At 40.7% G+C, this 24,965-nt stretch overlaps 1 protein-coding gene across 12 annotated transcripts in view; it reads right to left on the bottom strand.

Annotated features, from left to right (window-relative positions):
• Positions 1–24,965, bottom strand: part of limch1b (LIM and calponin homology domains 1b) — a 153,131-nt gene that overhangs the window by 74,720 nt on the left and 53,446 nt on the right. For 7 of the 12 annotated variants that reach the window (XR_014031338.1, XR_014031339.1, XM_081382436.1 and 4 more), the window contains exons 2-6: positions 23,003–23,073; positions 19,041–19,110; positions 6,986–7,089; positions 2,839–2,869; positions 2,089–2,199 (exon numbers count right to left, since the gene is read on the bottom strand). Coding sequence is in view for 10 of the 12 variants with exons in the window: in XM_081382436.1 (XP_081238562.1) it covers positions 2,089–2,199; positions 2,839–2,869; positions 6,986–7,089; positions 19,041–19,110; positions 23,003–23,073 (387 nt within the window). In the remaining 2 variants the exon portion in view is untranslated. Of the gene's footprint in view, positions 1–1,587; positions 1,619–2,088; positions 2,200–2,838; positions 2,870–6,985; positions 7,090–7,176; positions 7,576–19,040; positions 19,111–23,002; positions 23,074–24,965 lie in introns of those variants that run through there. The other 5 variants (XM_081382443.1, XM_081382437.1, XM_081382438.1 and 2 more) reach the window with 3 other exon arrangements.

Raw genomic sequence — 24,965 nt, 5'->3', positions numbered from 1 at the left:
GTGGTTGTGTATCAGGCAGGGACTCGTTCTTCAGTGGTTGTGTTTCAGGCAGGGACTCGTTCTTAAGTGGTTGTGTATCAGGCAGGGACTCGTTCTTCAGTGGTTGTGTATCAGGCAGGGACTCGTTCATCAGTGGTTGTGTATCAGGCAGGGACTCGTTCTTCAGTGGTTGTGTATCAGGCAGGGACTCGTTCTTCAGTGGTTGTGTATCAGGAAGGGACTCGTTCTTCAGTGGTTGTGTATTAGGCAGGGACTCGTTCTTCAGTGGTTGTGTATCAGGCAGGGACTCGTTCTTCAGTGGTTGTGTTTCAGGCAGGGACTCGTTCTTAAGTGGTTGTGTATCAGGCAGGGACTCGTTCTTCAGTGGTTGTGTATCAGGCAGGGACTCGTTCATCAGTGGTTGTGTATCAGGCAGGGACTCGTTCTTCAGTGGTTGTGTATCAGGCAGGGACTCGTTCTTCAGTGGTTGTGTATCAGGAAGGGACTCGTTCTTCAGTGGTTGTGTATTAGGCAGGGACTCGTTCTTCAGTGGTTGTGTATCAGGCAGGGACTCGTTCTTCAGTGGTTGTGTTTCAGGCAGGGACTCGTTCTTAAGTGGTTGTGTATCAGGCAGGGACTCGTTCTTCAGTGGTTGTGTATCAGGCAGGGACTCGTTCATCAGTGGTTGTGTATCAGGCAGGGACTCGTTCATCAGTGGTTGTGTATCAGGCAGGGACTCGTTCATCAGCGGTTGTGTATCAGGCAGGGACTCGTTCTTCAGTGGTTGTGTATCAGGCAGGGTTTGTGTGTGTTCTGTGATTCCAGCGGGACGAACAGAGAGTCTCCGCACCGGTTGGGCGAGTGAAGACTGTGTCGTATCACTGATGGCAGAGACGAGCGCTCGGCTTGATTTCAGAAACAACACATTTCAGCGCTAGATCGCCTCTTATTTAACAGACCAACGAAACGAATGCTCTACTTAACCAGAGATTGTTTAATTCATTAGTATTAGGAACACCCGTGCCTGAGATGTGTCAAAAAGTGGTCGGGACAATATGGACCCTGGCAAAACCCCATATTGCTCCTATTTATTTGTACAAATTTTACAAATATTTTTTCAATCTAATTTTTATCATTTATTTTCATCTATTTTTTTTTGTTGTTATTTAACTTATAATTCTTTTAAAACTATTTTTATTTTATTCATTTATTTACTTTTTTATTTTATTTTATCTATTTTGTACATATATTTTAAACATGTATTTTTCAGTAATGTTACACAGTTTTTCTCTAAGCTCTTCCACAGAGAAGAGCTTAGAGAAAAGCTAGAAGAGCTTTTTTAAGCTGTAAATGGCAAAAGCAATAGACAATAATATAATAAACGGTCAAATGCATTTCAGAATGCAAGTATAAGTGTGAAACACATTTATGCTTTTTTTCAGTAATAATTACATATATTTACAGGTAACTGTACCCTTACTGTTGCTCATCCCACTACAAAACTACACACAATGCCACAAATATAATGTTTTGGATGCAAAAATGTGTGTGTGTGTGTGTGTGTGTGTGTGTGTGTGTGTGTGTGTGTGTGTGTGTGTGTGCGTGTACCGTTGTCATCAGCGAGCGCAGTCCCTCAAACTCCTGCTCTGTGTGTGTGTGTGTGTGTGTGTGTGTGTGTGTGTGTGCGTGTGTGTGTGTGTGTGCGTGCGTGTACCGTTGTCATCAGCGAGCGCAGTTCCAGAAAACTCCTGCTCTGTGTGTGTGTGTGTGCGCGCATGTGTGTGTGTGTGAACCGTTGTCATCAGCGAGCGCAGTCCCTCAAACTCCTGCTCTGTGTGTGTGTGTGTGTGTGTGTGTGTGTGTGAGTGTGCGTGTGTGAGTGTGCGTGTGTGTGTGTGCGTGTGTGTGTGTACCGTTGTCATCAGCGAGCGCAGTCCCTCAAACTCCTGCTCTGTGTGTGTGTGTGTGCGCGTGTGTGTGTGTGCGTGCGTGCGTGCGTACCATTGTCATCAGCGAGCGCAGTCCCTCAAACTCCTGCTCTGTGTGTGTGTGTGTGTGTGTGTGTGTGTGTGTGTGTGTGTGTGTGTGTGTGTGTGTGTGTGTGCGTACCGTTGTCATCAGCGAGCGCAGTCCCTCAAACTCCTGCAGGGCCAGCGTGGGCCCGCTGTACGAGGCGCTGGTGTTGGCCGCTCGACCCAGCCAGTAGAGAGTGTTCAGAACCTGGACGACACACACACACACACCCTCACACACTGTCTGCAGTAATGAACGACTACATTACTGATTTCATGAAAGATCACAATTAATAAAGAGCCATATCTGACATGCAAATTAATAGAAATCACCACACTGTTAGTATGCAACAATTTGTGAATTCGAAGTATTATATTTTACACAGTAATATATTCTGTACACTAGGACTAGTTCAGCAAATGGTAAAAATACAGTAAAAACAGTGAAATATCATTCTGTTTTAAAGGTGAATATACAGTATAATAAAGTGTAATTTATTCCTGTGCTCAAAGCTGAATGTTCAGCATCATTACTCCAGTCTTCAGTGTCACATGATCCTTCACAAATCACTCTAATATGATGATCTGATGCTCAAGAAACATTTATGATCATTATCAGTGTTTATAACAGTTGTGCTGCTTCAGATTTCTGTGGAAACTGTGATCCATTTTATTTTTCAGGATTCTTTGATGAATAGAAAAAGAAAACAGCATTTATTTGAAATAGAATCTTTTGTAACATTATAAATGTCTTTACTGTCACTTTTGATCAATTTAATTCATCCTTGCTGTAAAAGTAGTAAGCAATCATTTCTTTAAAACTGATCTCACTGCAGATTTGACTTACATGTTTTAACTTCTTGTGGTTGTCTGGATCTCTGAGAGAAAGAGAAAGAGAAAGAGAAAGAGAAAGAGAAAGAGAAAGAGAAAGAGAAAGAGAAAGAGAAAGAGAAAGAGAAAGAGAAAGAGAAAGAGAAAGAGAACATGTGTTCAGTGAATCAATCAACTAATGAAAACAATAGAACGGCTGAGACAGAAATACAGCTCATGATCTAACATCATACACTCATGACAGGAAATCCTCCCTGACCCGTCCCGCTTTGCCTTGTCCCACACATCGCATATTGAGAAAAAGTCCCGCATTTTCATCAGTCTGTTGGCTTTTAATGATCATATTATGAAAACGTGCATGTGGTCTTTTGCATGCTTTATTTATTCTTTTTGAGGCGTAGTTTTTCAGCTATATTTACCAGCGCTTCGTCAGAAATACAAACACAACAGCCGTTTCTAAACCCTATCCAATGGTTGAAAGGAAAGGAGTAAACACGGTCACTATAGGCTGTGACGGCTGTCAATCAAAATGTGGAGCGGTGATTCATTATATCTGTTCCTGTCAGAAAACAAATGGATAATTCGGTACATTAACATTTTAATATAACAGAATTGATCAACTTGTGGTTGTTTTAATCCACATCCTTTCTAAAAATATGAAAGTTTTTGGTTTAATATATTTTTAATATATAAGACTGTCAAAGAACTAATTTCATGATGTTTTATATTTTATTTGTTCATTATTTATTTTGTTGGATTTTAGTTGGACTTATAGTTATAATAGTGATCTGCATGATGCCTCTGGGCTCAGTGATGTTGAGTTTAAATGACATGTAAAATAAAGAGATGTTCTGTTACATTGTGATATTGATGGTGTTTTCTTGAAGGCACTAAAGAATAAAGTATTTTTTATCAGCTGAAAGGCAGAATACAAATGTTTTTATTAAGTTAGATAAACATTATAGTTTCAGGTTATGTTGATGGATAGAGAGAGAGAGATGGCTAGATAAAGCAGGAGAGGTTTCTGCTTTCCTTCATGTCAGAGGAATCAGAGAGCGTCTGTTTTTCTAAGCGTTCCCCCTGTAATTCCAACACGTATTAGATCATTCTTCCGACAGCACCTTCTGTCCATCTCTCTCTTCATCTGTCAGAAAGCCTTCACTCTACATACTTCAGTTCTGCAATCATCTCACAGACTCATCTCTGATCCAGTGGAAAGAGTGATGACGGAGAGAGAGAGAGAGAGAGAGAGAGAGAGCTGCAGTGCAGGTGTGTGATAAATATCTATCATTTATGAATACCTCCGATGCAAAAGCCTGTAAAAGACACCTGTCAAAAATGAGCTAATATTGAGTAAATGCTCTCGCTCATCAATACTCTCACTTCAGACTCACTAAACCCCTCAGCCCGTTCATAATGCCGGTCCTTAGGTAGAAACATAGGAGCCTGATAATGTTAATATTAAAGAAAAACTTTAGACGGACTTAGAGGCTTTTGCATCTGAAGTCTTCATATGTATATAGACCTTATGTAGCTCCGCCCCTTTTCAGCGCTGCGCTCGTTGTCTTTTGTCTTCCGGTCTGTATTTTCACAGTGATATTTGCGTATTTATGAATGTTTTAAAATCTTCCCGGTCGACTGACATTTGTTTAGTCATCGCTTTAAACATTACAGTCCTCATGATAACTTTCATTAACTTTACATTAAGTAAATCCACTTCAAAAGCTAATTACTCCTGGACAGCAATGCCATAGAAATATACAGAGCGACCACAAACCGGAAGTTAAAAGACAATATTCTAAAGATGGCGGCGCCCTCGTTTCTCTGGCGCAGAAGGCGCATCATTTGCAGAGACCAGGCAACTGTAAACATGCTTGTCAAAAAGGTAGAAAAAAAGATAAATGTATTATTTTACTGTTAAAAGCTTGGAAGAAAAAAAAATCTGATATGGTGATTTATATATTGTGCATCGCTCTGTTTAAACAGTGTGTTGGAAAGTGTTGGCCAACAGTGTTATAATGCAATCAAACCTCTGTCTGAACCTTCAGACTAAACAACAACAATCTGACCACAACTCACACACTTGTGTAATTCAGGACTACAGCACTGTGACCCATGCAAACACACACACACACTCTCTCTCTCTCTCTCTCACACACACACACACACACACACACACACACACACACACACACACACTCTCTCTCTCTCTCTCTCTCTCTCTCTCTCTCTCTCTCTCACACACACACACTCACACACACACTAAGAGAGAGAGGAGGAATGTAACTGGATCTCTCTTGTCCATTGAGTTTGACAGAACCGGTCCTGTAAGCCGGCCGCTCTCAGTGATTTACAGTAGTTTCAGTGTCGTCTCCTCATGCCTGACGGATTATCCCTCGCTGAGCAGAAACTGTGAGCAGGACATCTGAGACACGCTGGACAAACACACCTCTGTTCAATATCTGCTCGGTGTAGCCATGAGAAAAACAACACAACAAACCCTGAAGTGTGTAAGCCTGTTAAAGCAGTCGTGGAAACTCTACGTTAACTCTTCGTCCAAGAACCGGCCAAGCACTGACTGTCATATATAAATCTAGTTTTACAGCGGTCGACTGATATAGATGTGCTGATATCTTAGAGAGCAGGACCAATGAGTTTATATCTCACAATTCTAAGTTTATACCTAAACTCGGAAAGCCGAGAGGAAAAAAAGTCTGAATTGTGGGATGCAAAGTCGAAATTACTTTTTTCATTATTTCATGGCTAAGACAAGCTTTCATAAACAACACAGGCTGTGATTAAATGTAGATTTCTTATATTTTTGTAACATATATGTTCTGTTTTGGTTCAGTTTCAGTTTTCTGTGCTGGTCTGCCTGTGTTCCCAGGTTAGTGTCCTCGGTTGATAATCAGTTGTGCGCACCTGTGTGTGTTCAGTTGATTCCTCTCCTGTATTTAAGCTCTGTCTCCTTTCTTTCATTGTCCGGTGTTGATTGTTAAGTTATTTCCTGAGCTTCTACATGTTCCTAGTAGAGTTTCCTATTAAACACTCATTTTGTTATCCTTTGTGATCATGCGCTGGCAATATTACATTTACTAAATTGAAAATAAATAATTGAATAATAAATTACTTTAAAAAAATATAAAATATATATAATTGAAACTGAAACTGAAATAGTTTCTTTGTTTGCTATACTTCAGATAGCAACTTCTTTAATCCACTTATAGAATCTAAACAAATAATAAAAAAGTAATAGTTGAACTGACTAAAATTTAAAGAAGTAAACGCTGTAACCAACAGTGCACTTGTGAGTCTGTGTCCATCAGAGTTCTGTCTCATCATGTATTAGACACAACTACACAAACACAGTAAAGTCATGAAGATGGAGAACGGGAGCTCCTGCTACTCACACTTGTTGGCCAAACAGAGAAACTTGGCCATGGCAACATATTTTGTTCAACCACTATAATATTTACCACAGGCTGCTCTTCATTTTACTGTTTACATCTATTTCACTAGAAACAATAATGTCTGTTACTCTAAAATCTGTTACTTCAGAACTATACTTTCTTCATTAATTATTACATGCAGAGTCATTGCTGAAGGTTGTAACTTTGGTACCGTGTTGATTTTGATCAACATCTGTCTTTCTTTCTATTATTTGGTTTATAGTTTTGACCATTGCGGACTGAAAAGCATCATGTATTAATGTGAACTATCCCCTCTGAACTAAGGGTCAGAGAAAGGGTCAAATGTTTGTATGACAATTCTACAATACACAAATGAGAGTTTAAAATATCTTATTTATTAGATCTCTTTCCAATAAACATCTATGAAAATATATAAGCAGTGGTTAAAATACTCACAGAAGACGCCATATATTATCTGAGTAAATCTATACAGTAAAATGATCAGATTTTGTGAGAAAATCTTAAAAATACTTCAATCAGTTTTAATGAGTTTGTTCTGCACTAGAAACCAAAATATTTGGGGATTTTTATAGAGCTCCACTGTTCAAATAACATATTGCGACATAAGAAATTATAGCAACGTCTTAGCAAAATCCAGTGTTTCTAAGTAAACAAGCACACAGGCGTACACACACACACACACACACACACACACACAGAGAGAGAGAGAGTGTAACGAGTGGTTGATCTTACTTGTTGGTGCGTGTGGAGGTGTCCTGTAGATCTTCAGGATCGAACAGCTGCGATCCCTTCAAACCCAACTCCTCACAACCCTTCAGGAAGAGCGCCACATTATCCTAAACACACACACACACACACACACACACACACACGTGAGCGGATCCTGCATGATTGCATCGACAGGACTAAATGCACACACACACCGTTAAAGAGCAAGAGGGGAGGCAAACCGACGCCAGTGGTTTTGGACTCTCACTGCCTGTGCCTCTCTCTCTCTCCCTCTCTCTCTCTTGCTCACTCCCTCTCTCTCTCTCTCTCTCCTGCTCTCTCCCTCTCTCTCTCTCCCTCTCAGCAAGCTAATACCGTTGATCGCACGCTCTACCTCAGGTGCAGGAATGTCTCTCTCTCTTTCAGGTGACTCTGGGTCTTTTGTTGAAGTATGCAACCTGAGCTGTGTTATCCGCTCTGTTCCTCTCTCCTCTGGTTCCCAGCTCCAGTGAAAGGCCCTGGACCCCTCCCTTCAGTCTCTCTCTCTCTCTCTCTCTCTCTCAAGCGGACCTGGAAGGGTGGCACAGTTTCCTGCCCCTAGTGATTGTTGTCACTCTGTTGTTTTGCAGGGACACAACCTTTTATCTCACGCCCATGTGTGTAAGCGAGAGAGAGAGAGAGAGAGAGAGAGAGAGAGAGAGAGAGAGAGAGAGAGAGAGAGAGAGAGAGAGAGAGAGAGAGAGAGAGAGAGCCCTGCTCCTAGAACTAAATCCGGCTCCTTTATACACAATAATAACATGCACATATAGACAAATATAAGAGCAACAATTCAATGTTGTCACAGTATGTTGCAGAAGTTTGCAGTAGCGCTCCCCAGGCTGAGCCAAGGTTTTGTCAGCTGAACCAAAAGATTTAATTATTTAGTGCCTGCTGAGATTTTAAGTCTTGCAATATATTCACTGGGTCCAAAAGTCTGAAACCACCTTGAAAATATGGGATTTTCATTTAAACCTGGAAACAAAGAAATATTTCAGATTCTGGACTATTTCTAGGTCACTGATGAAATAAGTATATTTGTGCCATTGATCATGTGACTTTGTACAGACGGATCATTCTCAAATCATGCTTGGAGAACGTGATCATCAGGTTTTGTTCATATCACATTGTCATTAAAACAAAAAATGGACATACAAATACTATGTAATGAGTAGCTGTGGTGAATGAAGCACACAACGTCGGGAGTACGATAACAACAGTCTTTTAATATAACACTTAGGAAAACTCAGAAGAATCAGAATACACAGCCACTTTTATAAACGAGAACGGACAAAGGAACAGACAGAAACTCCAATGATGGAGATACTAGCAGAAACAGCCTCAGTGACTCAGGCGGGAGGAAACCGGAAGGAGGCCGACGGAGGCCCAGAGCTCAGCCTGGATGACATCCTACGGCAGGAGGAGCCATTGAGGAGGACTTGATGCCATGAGGACGATGCACGCCGATGGAGCCGATGGTGGAGGAGCCTAATGCACAGATGAAGAGCAAAAGGTAAAGAGGGAGATCGCAGGCCCCAGAGGGACCTCGAGGTGGAGCCAGGGTGTGTCAAGCCTGAGGCGGAGGAACCGGCGGCAGCTAGACGGAGCCGTAGAGAGGGAGAGACATCTGTACATTCAGATGGTGCTGGTAAACGGCCGGCCCGAGGTGAATCCACACCACATAGAGGAGTTAGTGGAGAGGCCGAGGGGCTGAACTGATCAGAGGGACAGGCTGAGGTCTGAAGAGGAGGCAGGAGAGGCTGGGAGGGCATACTGGAAGCACAGGAGAACTACTGCTGGTGGAACCAGTGGGGCACGGGGACATCCTCTTCAAACACACACACACACACACACACACACACAAAACTGTCCACAGTCCAACCGCAACTCACTCTCTGGGGCAGGAGTGTGGGTAGGGCTCCTATCCAATCCCTCGCACACCATGATAACTCCCTCGAGGACGGGCGAAGTTGCCGGCACAGACGTGTTTTGAGGCTCAGGCTTCAGGGCGATGGCTGGCTCAGTCAGGTTCTCTGGCTCTTGATGGCTGGTTGGGCTCTGGGTCGCGGGCTGTAAGGGGAAGTCCTCACATCCCAAATACTCCATCAAATTCCTCATTTCGGGGAGGAGATTCACCCCTGGTAAGTCCATTTTGATATTTAAATATACTCAATATGAGTGTCCGTTCTTCTGTAATGGGTGTAGTGGGTAGCCGTGGCGAATTAATCACACGTCGACGGGAATATGATAACAACAGTCTTTTAATAAAACACTTAGGAAAACTGTAGAATACTGCACCCTGCTGTACAGAAGCTCACTGCACAGAATAGCTGATCACAAGCCAGCAGCCATATCACCCTGTAGCCCATGACTGGTCTCCCACTGAAGCTCAGCAGGGCTGAGCCTCGTCAGTGCCTGGATGGGAGACTCCAGGGAAAACTAGTTTTCTGCTGGAGGAGGTGTTAGTGAGACCAGTAGGGTGCGCTCACCCTGCGGTCTGTGTGGGTCCTAATGCCCCACTATTGTGAAGGGGACACTATACTGTAAAAGAGCACCGTCCTTTGGATGACACGTTAAACCGAGGTCCTGACTCTCCGTGGTCATTAAAAATTCCAGGATGTCCTTTGGAAAAAGAGTAGGGGTGTAACTCCGGCATTCTGGTCAAATTTGCCCAGTGGCCTCTGAATCATCCCCATATATATATATACACATACTGATTGGCTTCATCACTCTGTCTGCTCTCCACCAGTAAGCTGGTGTGTGGTGGGCGTTCTGGCGTAATATAGCTGTCGTTGCATCATCCAGGTGGAGCTCATGAATGAACACAGATCCCTGCACTACTAACAGCCGCTGCTCACTGTCATCTTCAGGGATCTAGGAATCACATTTGTCTTTCAGAGCCAGATCTTTGACAATCAGCAAGCCAAGAAAAGCCTTTCCAACTCATAAACAAATCCAGAGACTAATCCTTCCCTGGAAGTGCTCATTGGAGCCAGTTTCTAGACAAATACACCACTTTGTTTCCCGCTGGAATGATAAAAACCTGTTCACCCTGATCCCGGATGTGCAGCAGCCAATTTAAAAACACAAGTTCAGTTGCTACCTTCAATTTGTAATTATAAATAAATTGACTGTACAAATCATTTCAATTTAAATTATATAAACAAGTTCAATCTTATATGGCCAGTGATCTGAGGATAGTAGCATCATGAGGTGTGTTTCCTTATATGACCCAATATAACGTTGTTAAATAGTAAAGAAGTCCTCACATGATTTACAGCACTAATCTGACATTAATTTGATCTCACTGATTAATTAGTTATTCCTCCATCACCATCATTAACCACAGTTCTATATTGTTAAACCAATGTGATTCAAACAATGTCTGTGCGTAAGTCTTGATTAGACAGTTAATTTCTCCGACATATGAAGATAGTTTGTTGTAGGAGTACAACCAAAATAAGTGAATGTGGTCCTATGTGTCAGGAGTTTCTCGGGCATTAGTTCTGTAATTATTATCCGGCTAACTTACAGTACATGTGATTTATGGTGCTGTACTGCACAGCTCTGTTTATGAGAAACTAGGAGAATTGCTATTTGCTGCCCACTACTAACATCACTGATGTATTTGAATAGACATCGAAACATTGAATAACTGACAATATTGAAGAACAACGTTCAACTATTGCAGTGGTTCAATGGCAGACAGTTACTCCTCTGGCATTGCTGTTACACACAGCTGGCATGTGCTGAACCCAGACCACGGTGAAGCCAGATGGAGATGCGCCAAGCACACTACAAGAAATGTGTTTTCACTCATCCATTCTGCTTCACATTGGGAATAGAGATATCCGTCTGCTTTAGTTTGGAACGTCACAGATCCTTCAGAAGGGCAGAAATATGATTGAACACATGTAACAGTGTCAAAGCTGAAAGTCTCCAGCATTTCAACATGTGCAACAACACGCACTTCCTCCCTATTCTCCTTCCCCTCCATCAATACAGCCTCCCCGCCAGGAATAACATGCAAACAATGCGCTGACACCTGCAGAAAAAGGAACTGGTGAGGAGACATATCACTGGAGAAACAGGGAAAGTAAGAAGCAGACAGCTGACACTCGACGCAATAGAAAACACATTTCTTATAGTTTTAAAATATGACTTTAAGTGCAAACTTTCAGATGTTTCCAACAGAACGTCTGCAAATAATATGGTTGCTATAAACATATGCATGATTTATGGATGTGTTCAGTTTGATCTTACCATTAAAAGAATTGAAACGTTTGGCAGAACCTTTGAAAATCTCTTGAAGCTATGTACTGAGATTATTTACCCAGTTCATTTTAATTATGATTGATAACTCCTGGCTATTTTGATAAGAGCTGAGAACATCCATCTATTCAAGTTCCTTATGAAAACTCTGACAAAATCTCGAAAACATTCCAGGTATGCGCTTCAGGAACTAAAACACTGCTGTATTACAGGAGTTTATGCAAAATGAACAACAAGCCACGACGAATTGGAGAACGCCTAACTGTAGACTATGAAACAGTGTGTCTGGAGTAAGACTCATTAATCCAAAAACAACACAGGAAAAGGAAGGGGGAGTTAACCTGTTTTATTTTGATGCAGGAGATAACAGATTAAAGTATGTTTGTGCAATTTGCACTTGACGATTGCTTTGCACTTCAAGTGCCAAAAAGACCAGGAACCAATTCATCATTTCAGAAGATGACAGACTTGAGTCTGTCTGAAAATGCAATGATTGCAATAATTCATGCTGTGGCATTATGTTTTGAAATGCTTCATGTTGTGTCAGAATCTCCTGGGCCGTATAACAGACACATCTGCAAAGTTGCGTAATTTCCCTTAAAGCTAAAATCTTTTCAATAAATGGATTAAAGGCAACCACAGTAATATCTTCCCAGAATGCTTTGTAATCCATTTAATTTATTATCTGACAACAAAATCACCCTAGTAAGTAAGATGCGCTTGCCAGAGACGTTATAAGGGAAGGAGGCCAAACACATATTAAAATAAATGGGAAAACAGGATTGCTCTTAAGACCTTACTCACAATTGATCCGACAGCATTTGTTGCTAAGTTAACAATACTCTAATAAGAATAAACAAATATTGGGCTGAAATATTACATTGGGTAAAATATTTTATTTTTAATTAGATTTGAATTGATATCTTTCGGTGTCCAATATATTATTCACAGGTAAATTAATTTTACATTATCATTGTCAATGCTATATTTGCTTTCACTGGTTTTTCTTTTTTTCTTGATCCAGTGTTTGTTGCAAAGTTATACAAAACTTGTATTTATCTGTTATTGTTACTGATCAAGAGATTCTGGCTGCGTCCGAAATCGCATACTTTGTGAGTAGGTACTAGTGATGTCCGGTTTGTGAACGAATCGTTCTTTTGAACCGTTTTTTTTTTAAGTGAACTGGTCGAACCAGTACACTAAATGGGACTGAATAGTTTTAAACAGTTCGCGTCTTGCGTCAGCACTGATCCACAACAAGTTACTAAAGTTACTCACTTTCGGACATGCCTGAGTCCTGACAGTCCCTTCGACTCAAAATAAACCAATATCCCGGAGTAGGCATATATGTTACTCCAGTAAATCCAACAGTTCACTGAACTGAGACATGTTATGCTGAGAGAAGTGATGAGCACGAGCAGTTGATACTGAGCATGCACGCCCTACCGAACGTACAGGTACAGCGGTTCTCGGACCACCAGTACAGAACCGAGAACTGTTTCTTTCGGACACGTTCGATACGGAGAAGCGATGAGCTGATGTATGGAAGTTTATGTGTAGCAATATTAAATTTGAAATGTAATATGCAAAATGACAATGCAATATGTAAAATGGCAATGCATTTCTGATTTTAAATTTTAATTTCCCCATACATTTGTGCAACGTTTGGTGCAAAATGAAAATGAAAATTCAATTATATAATTTACAGCTGACAGGCATTAGCTCGCTCTGTTCGGTAATAATAATAATAATAATAATGATAAAATTGTCATTTTGCAGCTAATTCACAAAACTTGTACCCTCGATTTACATTATTAAAAACTTTTAACAAGTCAATCGTTTACTTATATGATGTTAAACGAATACAATTTAACCACAAATAAACAAAAAGTGAGTTGTAAAGTACTTACACTTGAAAACAGCCGCGTCTCCGTTTTCCGCCATTTTCAAATATAACGACGACAACTCCTCTCCCGTGGCATCATGGGATAGTAAAGTGTCCATCGTATGTGCACTTCAGAATCTCGCCAGATGTACAGTAGTAGATCATCCGGGTACTTCTCGCCTACTGTTTTTCGAATTCTATGATTTCGGACATACTACTCTGCTCGCGTACTATTTTTCGCATACTATATAGTAGGGAAGTATTCGATTTCCGACGCAGCCTCTGTTTTATTGTATTTTTCATTTCCTCCTTAAAACTGCAGTGAACCAAAGACAGTCTCAAAAACACGCTTTGAAATCGCTGGTGTTTCTGACGTCACAAACTACCTTGTAACCAATCAGATCAACGTGTGACCGTCAACCAGTGGATCTCTGATTTGATTTGATACCAATCTTTAATTTGAAAGTCACGTGTCTAGTATCTGTAAAACTGCATTTTTCCATCTTAAAAATATATTTAAATTACGCCATATGCTCTCATTGACAAATGCGGAACAATTAGTTCATGCGTTCATGACCTCAAGGCTAGATTATTGTAATGCTCTACTGGGTGGTTGCCCTGCACGCTTAATAAACAAACTACAGCTGGTTCAAAACGCAGCAGCTCGAGTTCTTACCAGAACCAGGAAGTATGACCATATTAGCCCAGTTCTGTCAAAACTGCACTGGCTCCCTATTAAACAAAACATCAATTTTAAAATATTGCTGATTACTTACAAAGCACTGAATGGTTTAGCTCTGCAGTACTTGAGCGAGCTCTTAACGCATTATAGTCCGTCACGTCTATTACGATCTCAAAATTCCGGCCAGTTGATAATACCTAGAATATCAAAATCGACTGCTGGCGGTAGATCCTTTTCCTATTTAGCACCAAAACTCTGGAACAGTCTTCCTACCATTGTCCGGGAAGCAGACACACTCTGTCAGTTCAAAGCCAGATTAAAGACACATCTCTTTGACCTAGCTTTCACATAATACATTATAGACTTCTATAATTCAGTGTTAGGCTGCATAGATTAGGTCAGCTGGAACCAGGAACACTTCCCATAAATCCTGATGTACTCGTTACATCATGAGAAGAATGGCATCTACGCTAATTTTAGTGTCTGTGTTTATCCCGAGTTTTTCCTGCAGCCTGCCGGATCCAGGCCGTATCCAGATCTGACGAAGGACCTTCGCCTGGACCGATGACAACGCAGTGCTGAAGTGCCAACTAGTCTCTCCCTATGGAGGATCCCACTACCACTATACAGATAAGGCGTTGTCGGGAAAATTTCGTTTCGCGGTCCTACCCCAAATCAACAAAATAAAATAAAATTCTTTATCAAAATTTATAAGGAAAGACAAGTATTTTGTTTAGGCTTGGCTTGTAGGGAATTCCAAACCTGCGTACATATTTTCAAACGCACATAACTATAGAACCCATTCTAAATGCGCATGTGAACGCCATCAGCGTTTCTCACAGGTTCGCGTTTAAAGTCTGTGTAGAGGGAATGGTGTCGTCTTAGCGGCCCCTAATTTAATAACAAATTATCGTTGCGAGGAAGCAAATCAATCAAAACTAACTTTAGATGGAAAATAACTTAACTCTGCTATAAAGCCAAAACAATCTCTGTTACCTTAAATTATACGCTTATCTCTGTGAAGCTGCTTTGAAACAATCTACGTTGTTAAAAGCGCTATATAAATGAAGATGACTTGACTTGACTCTGAGCTGAGTGAGTGAGTGGAGGCGGGGCTCATTTGCATATTCATAGAACCGTGCATACTAAATAAGGCAAGGGTGTCGAGTTACATTCAAGATATTTTAAGCTATGAATACTTTTTTTTCAAGGAAAAACGCTCACGTATGTCATTTTCTGATCAATGATGAGTTTTAAGGGATACAATTATTGACTACAGGGGGTCCTTAAACAATATAACACAAGGAGCTGTGCTGATATTAATATTGAGTAACCTTTGACATATACTGTATTGCATGTGTTTTTGATCCAACAAAAATAATTCCAAACAAAGAATTACCCGTTATGTTTCTGAGCAAAGCGTTTCCTTTCTTAAAGCTGTAATATTGACAGCTAGCTATTGATATTGGTACTGCAGTCCAAATAAAAAATAGTAGAGTTGTTTTCCCGCCCTCCTCCTCAGACTCGACGCTCACGCGGGTTTCCAGATTGAGGACACAACAGAAAAGAGCCCAACTGACTGTGGAAAGCGGCAAGCCTTGCACTGCAAGTTTGTCAGTTGACTTATCATGTTTTAATATGCCTAAGTCATAGAGCTTTTTAGATGGATGACGAGGCTTTTTAGGTCGTGTACAATCTGCCATCTCTGACCCAGTTCGTTTGCTGGCTTCCATGGCTGCAATATGCTGTGTTTTCCACTAACTGGCAACCTGGGGTGTCGGAATACTATTGGGTGAATTTGTAGTGGGTGGAGTCACAGACCAAAACAAAAAACACACATTTTAAAGTAGAATAACTTGCTGAAGCATTTTTTTTCTGAAAAATAAGTATGTTAGCATGATGTGCACTGATAAATCATTTCGAATAAACACAGCAAGATTCCATAAAAAAAAAAAAAAAAAGGAATTGTCCATTTTGATTTCGTGGTGACTTAAATGTATTGTAATAATGTTGCTGCCAACCATTTGCAACATCTTTTGCAGTGTGCATATGATGGTATCCAGATAGGCGACTGGTTATAGTTTGGAGCAGAGTTAATGTAATGAAAACACAAGAGATCTTGTCTGATATAACGGGCGAGAGGATGCATTCCAGGGCTTTAATGTGCAATAAGATATTGTGGTGTAATTGTAGCTCTGGGATCACAGCGAGACACGGGGGAAACCAGGCAGAGAGCGATAGAGAGAGAGATTTGAGGAATGCTGGGGTGTAATTACCCATGCCTGTTACAAGCCATAGGAGGGGTGGACGACGAAGATAAGACGGCCCAGCCAAACCACACTTCCTTCAAAACACTCATTCTAAGCGCCGGCTGATTAACACCTGTTATTTTTACAATGTCTTCCTTCAAACTCTCTTCAAATGTGAAGTGCTCAACTCTAAGTTTTCTATTATGCCAGAGTCGCCACCCTCTCTAGTGCACACTTGTTTTCATTCACTCAGAGAAGCGCACGGGACTCGGCACTGATGTCAGAGGACAAAAAGAGGTGGAGGGCGAAACTGAAAAAACACCCTTAAAGAAAACAAGAGGTGCATTCATTAGCCTGAAACCTCAGCGTGATTTTAACCCAATATAAAGTTTAACATTTTGACTAATATCCGCTTGCAGCTGAACTCTGAAAGCACACGATGACCTTAAAGCTTTGGCAACACCAAGCTACCAAACCTGTGCCATGAAGCAACTCAAGAAGATTCATCAGATTCCCTGCAGATGTGTTGATCTCTGTCGAAGGGAAACGTGAACGCTGACGCTGGATTATCTGATCATTCAGAGAACACGTATCTTATATTATCTCAAACATAAACATCAAGTGGTTTTCCCAGGGATTCTGTGAACGATGTAAACTTTTCAAAATGTTTTCAGAAACATTTACATATTAATCACAGTGCAGCCAGATATTTGTGCCTGAGAGGCATCACTGAGAAACTGCATCCTAACAGCAAAATGATTTACTATTGTTTTTATATTCTCAGCAATAAAAATAAAATATTTCAGAAGGAAAAAGGAATTTAACCCACCATAGCGTAAGAGTTTCATGATCAGCAGCCCACTTCATAAAGCCAAAGATTAAACCAACAGAATATTTCCACAAAGCATTCATATACCATCAAAAGTTTGGGGTCGGTAAGATTTTTAATGATTCTGTCTCTTCTGCTCACCAAGGCTACATTTATTTGATCAAAAATACAGTAAAATTCTGAAATATTATTCCAATGTAAATCAGCTGTTTTCTATGTGAATATATAGTAAAGTGTAATTTATTCCTGTGATTAAAGCTGAATTTTCAGCATCATTACTCCAGTCTTCAGTGTCACATGAACCTTCAGAAATCACTCTAAGATGATGATTTGATGCTCAAGAAACATTTATGATTATTATCAGTGTTGAAAACAGTCGTGCTGCTTGCTGTGGAAACCATGTTTTTCAGGATTCTTTGATGAATAGAAAGTTGAAAAGAACAGCATTTATTTGAATCTTTTGTAACATTATAAATGTCTTTACTGTCACTTTTGATCAATTTAATGCATCCTTGATGAATAAAAGTATTGATTTCTTTCAAGAAGTAAAATGTGTAATGTAAGCACTGCCTGAGTCTGCAGTTCTAATCTGACAGCAGCTGAAGTCAGTGAACACACTCTCACCAGTCTGCCAGGAAGTTAAGTTTTGTTCACATGTTTCCAGGCAGATTTACCATGAGATTTAACTTGAAAATGTTCCGATAAGAGCATCTTATGTGTCAGTGTCAGGAAAAAATTTCACATGATCAGTGTCACAAATAATAGAACAGAATTGTATATATTTCTTATTCGTTTTACATCATAAGAGGCTTTTCACACAGTGCTTAACCCCGCATTATCATCGCTGATGTGCTGTTACAGCTATTTACAGATATTTACAACCAACACCAAATCCAGCACCTCATATTCACACACTTCACTCAGCCACAGAAAAACATTGGAGGGGAAAAATGGAAAATGCATCAGTTGGAGAGAAGTAAGTTTTTACTTTTACCTTTATAGTCTGAAAAGTCCATTTCAGTAAAAACTTGATAGCAGTCTGCAATATATATTTATTTACACAACAGTTCTTTCTGGTTCTCGAATCTGATTGGCTGAGAGTCTTTTCCAGCATTGCGATATTCTCCCAGTATCAGAACTGGAACCGTTTCACCGTCTGTATCACTCCACCTGCGCCGACTGTCATGGTGGTCCAGCAAATCCACCATATTTAAAAAAATATATATACTAAATATATAAACTATAAAATTATAAACACAACACTTTTGTTTTTGCCCCCATTTTTTCTCAAATATTGTTCACAAATCTGTCTAAATCTGTGTTAGTGAGCACTTCTCCTTTGCCGAGATAATCCATCCACCTCACAGGTGTGGCATATCAAGATGCTGATTAGACAGCATGATTATTGCACAGGTGTGCCTTAGGCTGGCCACAGTAAAAGGCCACTGTAAAATGGGCAGTTTTATCACACAGCACAATGCCACAGATGTCACAAGTTTTGAGGGAGTGTGCAATTGGCATGCTGACTGCAGGAATGTCCACTAGAGCTGTTGCCTGTGAATTGAATGTTCATTTCTCTACCATAAGCCGCCTCCAAAGGCGTTTCAGAGAATTTGGCAGTACATCCAACCGGCCTCACAACCGCAGATCACGTGTAACCACACCAGCCCAGGACCTCCACATATAACTCCACCATCTTCACCTCCAAGATCGTCTGAGACCAGCCTCAGCGTGTTCCAGGTCCTGCCAATATCCAGCAACTTCACACAGCCATTGAAGTGGACAGCCGAATCACAGCCATGCTGATATACAGCCATATCGCACTGCTACTCCTGTGATATTGCTCATATATAATACAAGGTGCATAACACTAGAGGCTTTATAGATGTATAATAAATAAGAACGTTAGCACCAGTTTATGAATACCCAGGATTAATTGTTTACCCCAGGTAAATTATGAGCAATGTGTGTCTTTACCTAGAGGTAACTAGATCAAGTGTCAAAAGCACTAATGTTTCTTTGTTAATTAACAGTGCAAAACTCTGCATTTTTAGAAGGGTTTGGGAACAAATCACAGATGTTTAGATGAGGGAGGTGAACACAGGGCAGAAACTAGAAACCCTTACCAGAGCAGCTACAGGAGTGGGCAGCCGGTTTATCTTCTTCACCAGACCCGGTCTGATCGAGCTCAGCAGTCTGAGAGAGAGAGAGAGAGAGAGAGAGAGAGAGTCACGATCAATGGAGGTTTCCACATCTGTCTGCATGAACAAGCAACACACACGATCAGGTTTCCTCACACCTGACGCTCTTCAGATACTGATAACATTCCAAAGAGAAATTAAAAGTTCCAAACAAATTCCTTTTCTTGTGTTGGAGTAAGATTTCTTTAGCGAGTGATTTCTTTTATTTCTTTTAGGCAGAAAAAAAGGTGTAAATGTGATTATCCTTTTGTGAGCGAAGGTGTCCTCGAGGGATACTAGAGTAATCTAGAGGGCTACTTGTTTGATACACTCAACAGTATTCAATTAATTATGAATATAACATGGTGGTGTGCTTTTACTTTTACTTTACTTTTAATCACCATCATATGGGAAATAATAAAACATCTTTATACCCTGGTTCAGTCTTACAAGCATTCAACAACCATTCCTGAAATATTTTCACCACAGGGGGACTTTAAATGATAAGGTGTTTCTTCACAAAAGCGTGTAGTGAAGCCTACATCCATCAAAACAAACGGCCTCTGCTCTCCTTCCCTGCGTACCAGCGTTAGCATTAGCCGTCAGCTTCTTTGGCTAAAGGTTGCAGGCTTGCCTTCTGGTGGCTTTGCCAGCACTGCTCTGGACTCGCTCGCTGTTTACTGGGCCAAACGGATAAATGCTCCACGCTGCGCACTTCAAATGAGTTTAGTTCTGCTTTTGAAGCATTTGCTATCCGATGTTTCTCATACGCAACACAAATGACAGCACATAATCAAAGAGAGTTGGGTAATTTTGTAGTAGCACCAGTACATAGTTTTAGTCCCACCGGCACAAAAAAAAGTCACAAAATGATACCATTTAGTCACCGTCTGGAGCCCTGATTTACAGCGGATCTCTAATGGAAAGTTGGAGCTATTAATGTGCTTAGCGGACAACTCACAGGCTCCATGCTGGAGACCACTGGCATAAAGTCATAATGTGACCCTTAAATATTATTCTTGTTAGGCCATGATACGCATGCTGACCGTCAGCCGTCTGTTGGCCTAGTTTCTGTCGGCACCAGTTGGACCAGCGTCTGTGGTTTTTGGGCGATTGAGTGTGTTGAATTGGCGGCAAAGCCAGTCGTTGAGAGAAATCATTCTGATTGGCTGTTCAACCAGTGCATGAGAATAACAACAGACGTGAAGTGCACAACAGATAATCAGACTGTTCGTTTAGATTAAAACAGTTTATTTTACTGAGTATGGGCTGAAAAAGCTAATGTGCAGTTGAGGGGCTCTGACTGAAGACAAGCACACTAAACTCAACAGTGTACAGATCCCGAAGGACCAAAGACTACACACACACACACACACACACACACACACACAACATGATCTGATAGACCATTAAATGTGCAGTAACATGGCTGTCAAGTTTCAGGAAGGAGAGCAAAATAAACGCCTTTCTGTAGTAAAACATTCAGGAAGTTTGTATGCTTTTGGTGTCGCGCTGGAGAAATGTTTGAGGAAACACCTGGAGCGTCTGAAAGGAATCAGACATGAGGGCTTTCACGGGCCAGACACACAGAAGTCACGCTGAGGACACACATTAATGCTGAAGATCATACATCATGCTTATATAGTAGCCATGACCTGAAAACATCACTAACTGAAGAGCAGCTCGTCAGAATTAAAACCGTGTGAGTGACTCTAGAGTATCCATCAACTTGCTGATGTCCTGAGGAGGATTTGGGCTGGAGCGTTTTTCATCTGAACTAACCTTCAGCACACACACACACACACCTCTCTATGAAGCCTCCATTGTTTTATAATATAACAGAGGCAGCATAGAGTCAGATCAGAGCTGAAGTGTAATAGCCATCAATATAAGCAAAATATAAGAAAAAGACTGGAAACACATCTATTTTTGTTCAGATTCGGATAGTGTGACCTCAAAATTCTTCATTGCTAAAAAAGCACAAGGGCCGTTTACACGACACTGTTTTCAACTCAAAACTGAAAACTTTATATGCGTTTTGGCCGTTCATTTCCACAACAGCGGCATTCTGAGGGCTTGGAAACGCAAACTTTTGAAAACGTGTTTCAGAGTGCAAGTTCTTGAAAGCGATGACGTTATCGTCTCCGTGCATAAAACAACTATTTGTGGAAATATTTGTGATGTCATACACGTGTGTTCAGTCTATAGGCATGTAGTGTTTCTTTACAGGTGACATTGCCATCTACTGGCCTGACAGCAGAATACAGCGTTTACAGCCGCTGCCACAGATCCGAGTGCACAGGGATAGTTTTGACAACGCGATTGAATCTAGAGAACGGTCCAACTGTGGCGCTGAGGGGATGAGAGATGATGGCGTGTGCTTTAGTGTGGAAACATCTGTATATCCAGCTCTTGTTAGTGTCATACATGCCATCAAATGAAGATCTGCTGGATACGGTGAGGGGAAATGCAAAGCTCTACGAGAAATGATATCAGAATGTTATCCGTGTGTCTCTGTGCTGGAGAAGCTCATTTTCTCCACTGCTGTTCACAGGCTAAGATGTTTATTACTTGTTTTTCCTGTGTGAGACAATGCAAATGTGATGGGAAACTGCCCTCACAAGAGTTCCTCAGAAGATCAGCTTCTTGACAGCGCAAGAAAACACCATGAGCTTGGAGGCTGGATCCAGTTGTGTTTCAGATCCACCTGTCCTGAAGTGTCTAACTGTGATTGGTTGATTTTCATGTCAGTCAGACTGATCTTTCCTGTCTGAGCAAGCAGATCTTCAGCATTAAGAACAATACGAGGTAACGTGTGTGTTTATGGAAAGGGGATTGTCTGTGTGTACATATTTGTTAATGAGAAGCAGTGTTGAGCTAAAACTCCCAACACAAACACTGCTGTTAACAATTAGTCTAATGGAAACAAACGCAGATGAAAACTGGCCTTCAAAGCTTCTGCTCTACTCAAACAAGACTACACATATGAAATGAGACGTCTCCTGCAGCTTTACCCAGAGAAAAAGGGCCAGTGTTCACACACGTGACTCCTAGAGATCTCAACAGCGACTCAACAGCGTCTCAAACAGTGACTGGATTTGCCCAGAAAAAAAATGTCGATCAATATGAACTCAAACATACCAAGAGTAGATTATATGCGGATGCGGCCCACATTCGGTTTACAGCTTATATTTTTAACATTTGCATCTATTTCAATGCTTGTAAATGAGTTTAGGACAACACTATACATTTTAATATATTATATCAAAAGTTATTACTTAAAGGAGTAGTTCACCAAAACTTCTGTCATCATTTACTCATTTCAGACCCGTATGACTGATTTCTTCTGCGTTGGGGTCAAACATCATTAGACCTCAATGTCCTTCACTGAATTTTCATTTCTGAGTGAAATTATAATAATCCCGTATCCAACTCAATACCAGCACTAGTGTTTCACAATACAACAACATAGTAGTTAAAGACACCGAATATAAAGTGGGAGTGAATATTCCTCAGGGTAGTGAGAAGGGATCAGATCCCACACCTACTGTAATAATCAGTAGAACAACTCCAGAACAAGTCTTAAACATGTCTAAAGTCCAGAACATACAAGACTAGTTCTGATTAAAGCTGTCAGAGCTGAAGACAGACATGTTTACTGTGCTGTGTCTCTCTGATGACGGAGGATCAAAGACGTGTCCCTGCTAAAGAAAACCACATCTGCCAGAACAAGACAAACTCCAGAAGACACATTTAAAAACGAGCATTAAAAACCGTTCACAAACATATGCAAAATGTTTGTTCCACAAAAAAACAGAAAAGGTAAGTAAATGATGACAGAATTAAACTTTTTGGGCACACTGCCCCTTTAAATGGGTGTGTGTGTGTGTTTTGAGAGAGTTACTCACTCGCACAGTAAGATGCCGTTGTCAAGTCCAGCTCTGAAGTCCCTGTCAGAGAAACTCCTGCCAGTCACCGCCTGCAACACACACACACACACACACACACACACGTGTTTATCACACAGCAGTCAAAAACACGGGTGTGTAGTTTTCAGTGTTTATACCAGCGTTTCTCAGAGAAGACTCTGGCATTACAATAGAGGAAATTCAAGAGGGAAATCAACAACACAACAGGAAATGACCTTCTACGACACAGCGCAAATCAAAGCTTATTCCACTGCTTATTTCAGAGAGAGAGAGAGAGAGAGAGAGAGAGAGAGAGAGAGAGAGAGAGAGAGAGAGAGCAAGAGAGATAGAGAGAGAGAGAGAGAGAGAGAGAGCGAGCAAGAGAGATAGAGAGAGAGAGAGAGAGAGAGAGAGAGAGAGAGAGAGAGAGAGAGAGAGAGAGAGAGAGAGAGAGAATAAATAGTCCCGCTCTCTCTCTCTAACAGGCTTGGAGTAAGCGGCCGTCATTCCGGCTAAATCTCTTTCTCAGGCGAGCGTCATGCTAATTATTGCTGACATGTGGGATTTACCTTCTGTCCCGCTCGTGTTTTCCTCCCGCAGAGTCAACGAAAGCAGGTTACGCATACACATTTTATATAGTGCTAGAATTACTACATAATAAAGCAGCTCATTTATTTAAGTGCATTTTACAACCCTTCCTCAAAATAGCTGAGATCTACTAAACGCTTTTATAGTCCAGAAAGTAAAACTTGGCAGGAGATTGGCTGGAGTTACACACTTGAGCCTCGGATCTGAGGAAAAGACAAAGACACCACAAAAAAAAAATACGAGTTTCTGGCATATATAATATGCCTTTTTTATGCTTTTCCCAACAAACAAAGCTAAAATTACACTATAATTAAGCAGTGTCTGTGTCCACTACAGTCGTTCAGGAACTGTGAATAGAAGAAGAAAAACAAACCACATGTGTGAAAATAAAAGTCTCTGATTGTGGAATGAGGGGAAAATTATATATTGTATTATACTGATATTCTCTTTATAAGAATAAATATTTTAGTAGCATTTTTCTTAGTTAAAATAATCACTTCTTTACATGAATTAAATAATGCCAAATTTATTTAGTAAAAAGGACACTGGCCAAGATTAAACACACTGTAGTCTCAGTCATTTCTCTTCTGCTGATTCATACTGTACAGACTCATCCACAGAAGGAGAGGATCAGTGAGTGTGTGTGCACTGGTCTCAAATAAAGACCAGGTAAAGCAAAATGATTATTACACCATGATTATGACATGAATGTAATGCAGCATCATTCGAGGTTAAGGATGTGAAGTTTGTCCAGTAACAGCTGGACTCTACAAAAGTATTTATACTGAATACAAATGAACACTTCACAAGATCTAAATGCATATTTGCCAAAGTTTGTGAGGTATGTGGAATAAAATGTTTATTGGACATTCAAATACCAATCATTTCATTTAGCAAAGTTAGCTACTAGAGCAGACGATAGACCATTATATACTGGCTCATTATATACTGTAAAAATGGACATTGTATTTTTCATTTAAACATTATCTGGCCTGATTGGCTTCAACAGAAGTGCTGGCTTGTATATTGATACCTGTTCGTAAGATAGTCAAAAGTACCGGTACTTTGGGACCAATTCTGTACTGAAATAAAAAAAAAATGTGGTGATACCATCAATTCTGCAAACATTCAATTTAAAGTCCACCTGTAGTCAATAACTGTATCCCTTAAAACTAATCTCTGATCACCAAAATTACATATTTAAAAGTTTTTTCCTTGACACCCTTGCCTCAGTTAGTACACGCGGTTCTATGAATATGCAAATGAGCCCCGCCTCCACTCACTCACACCAGCTCAGAGATCCACTGGTTGATGATCACACGTTGACCAGGTGTGTGTTTCCTGTACAATGCCGTAGCTCGCTGCTTCACTGTCA

This window comes from Scardinius erythrophthalmus (assembly GCF_964197995.2).
Source record: "Scardinius erythrophthalmus genome assembly, chromosome: 13".
NCBI lineage: Eukaryota > Metazoa > Chordata > Actinopteri > Cypriniformes > Leuciscidae > Scardinius > Scardinius erythrophthalmus.
This window is presented reverse-complemented; position numbering and strand designations above follow the sequence as displayed.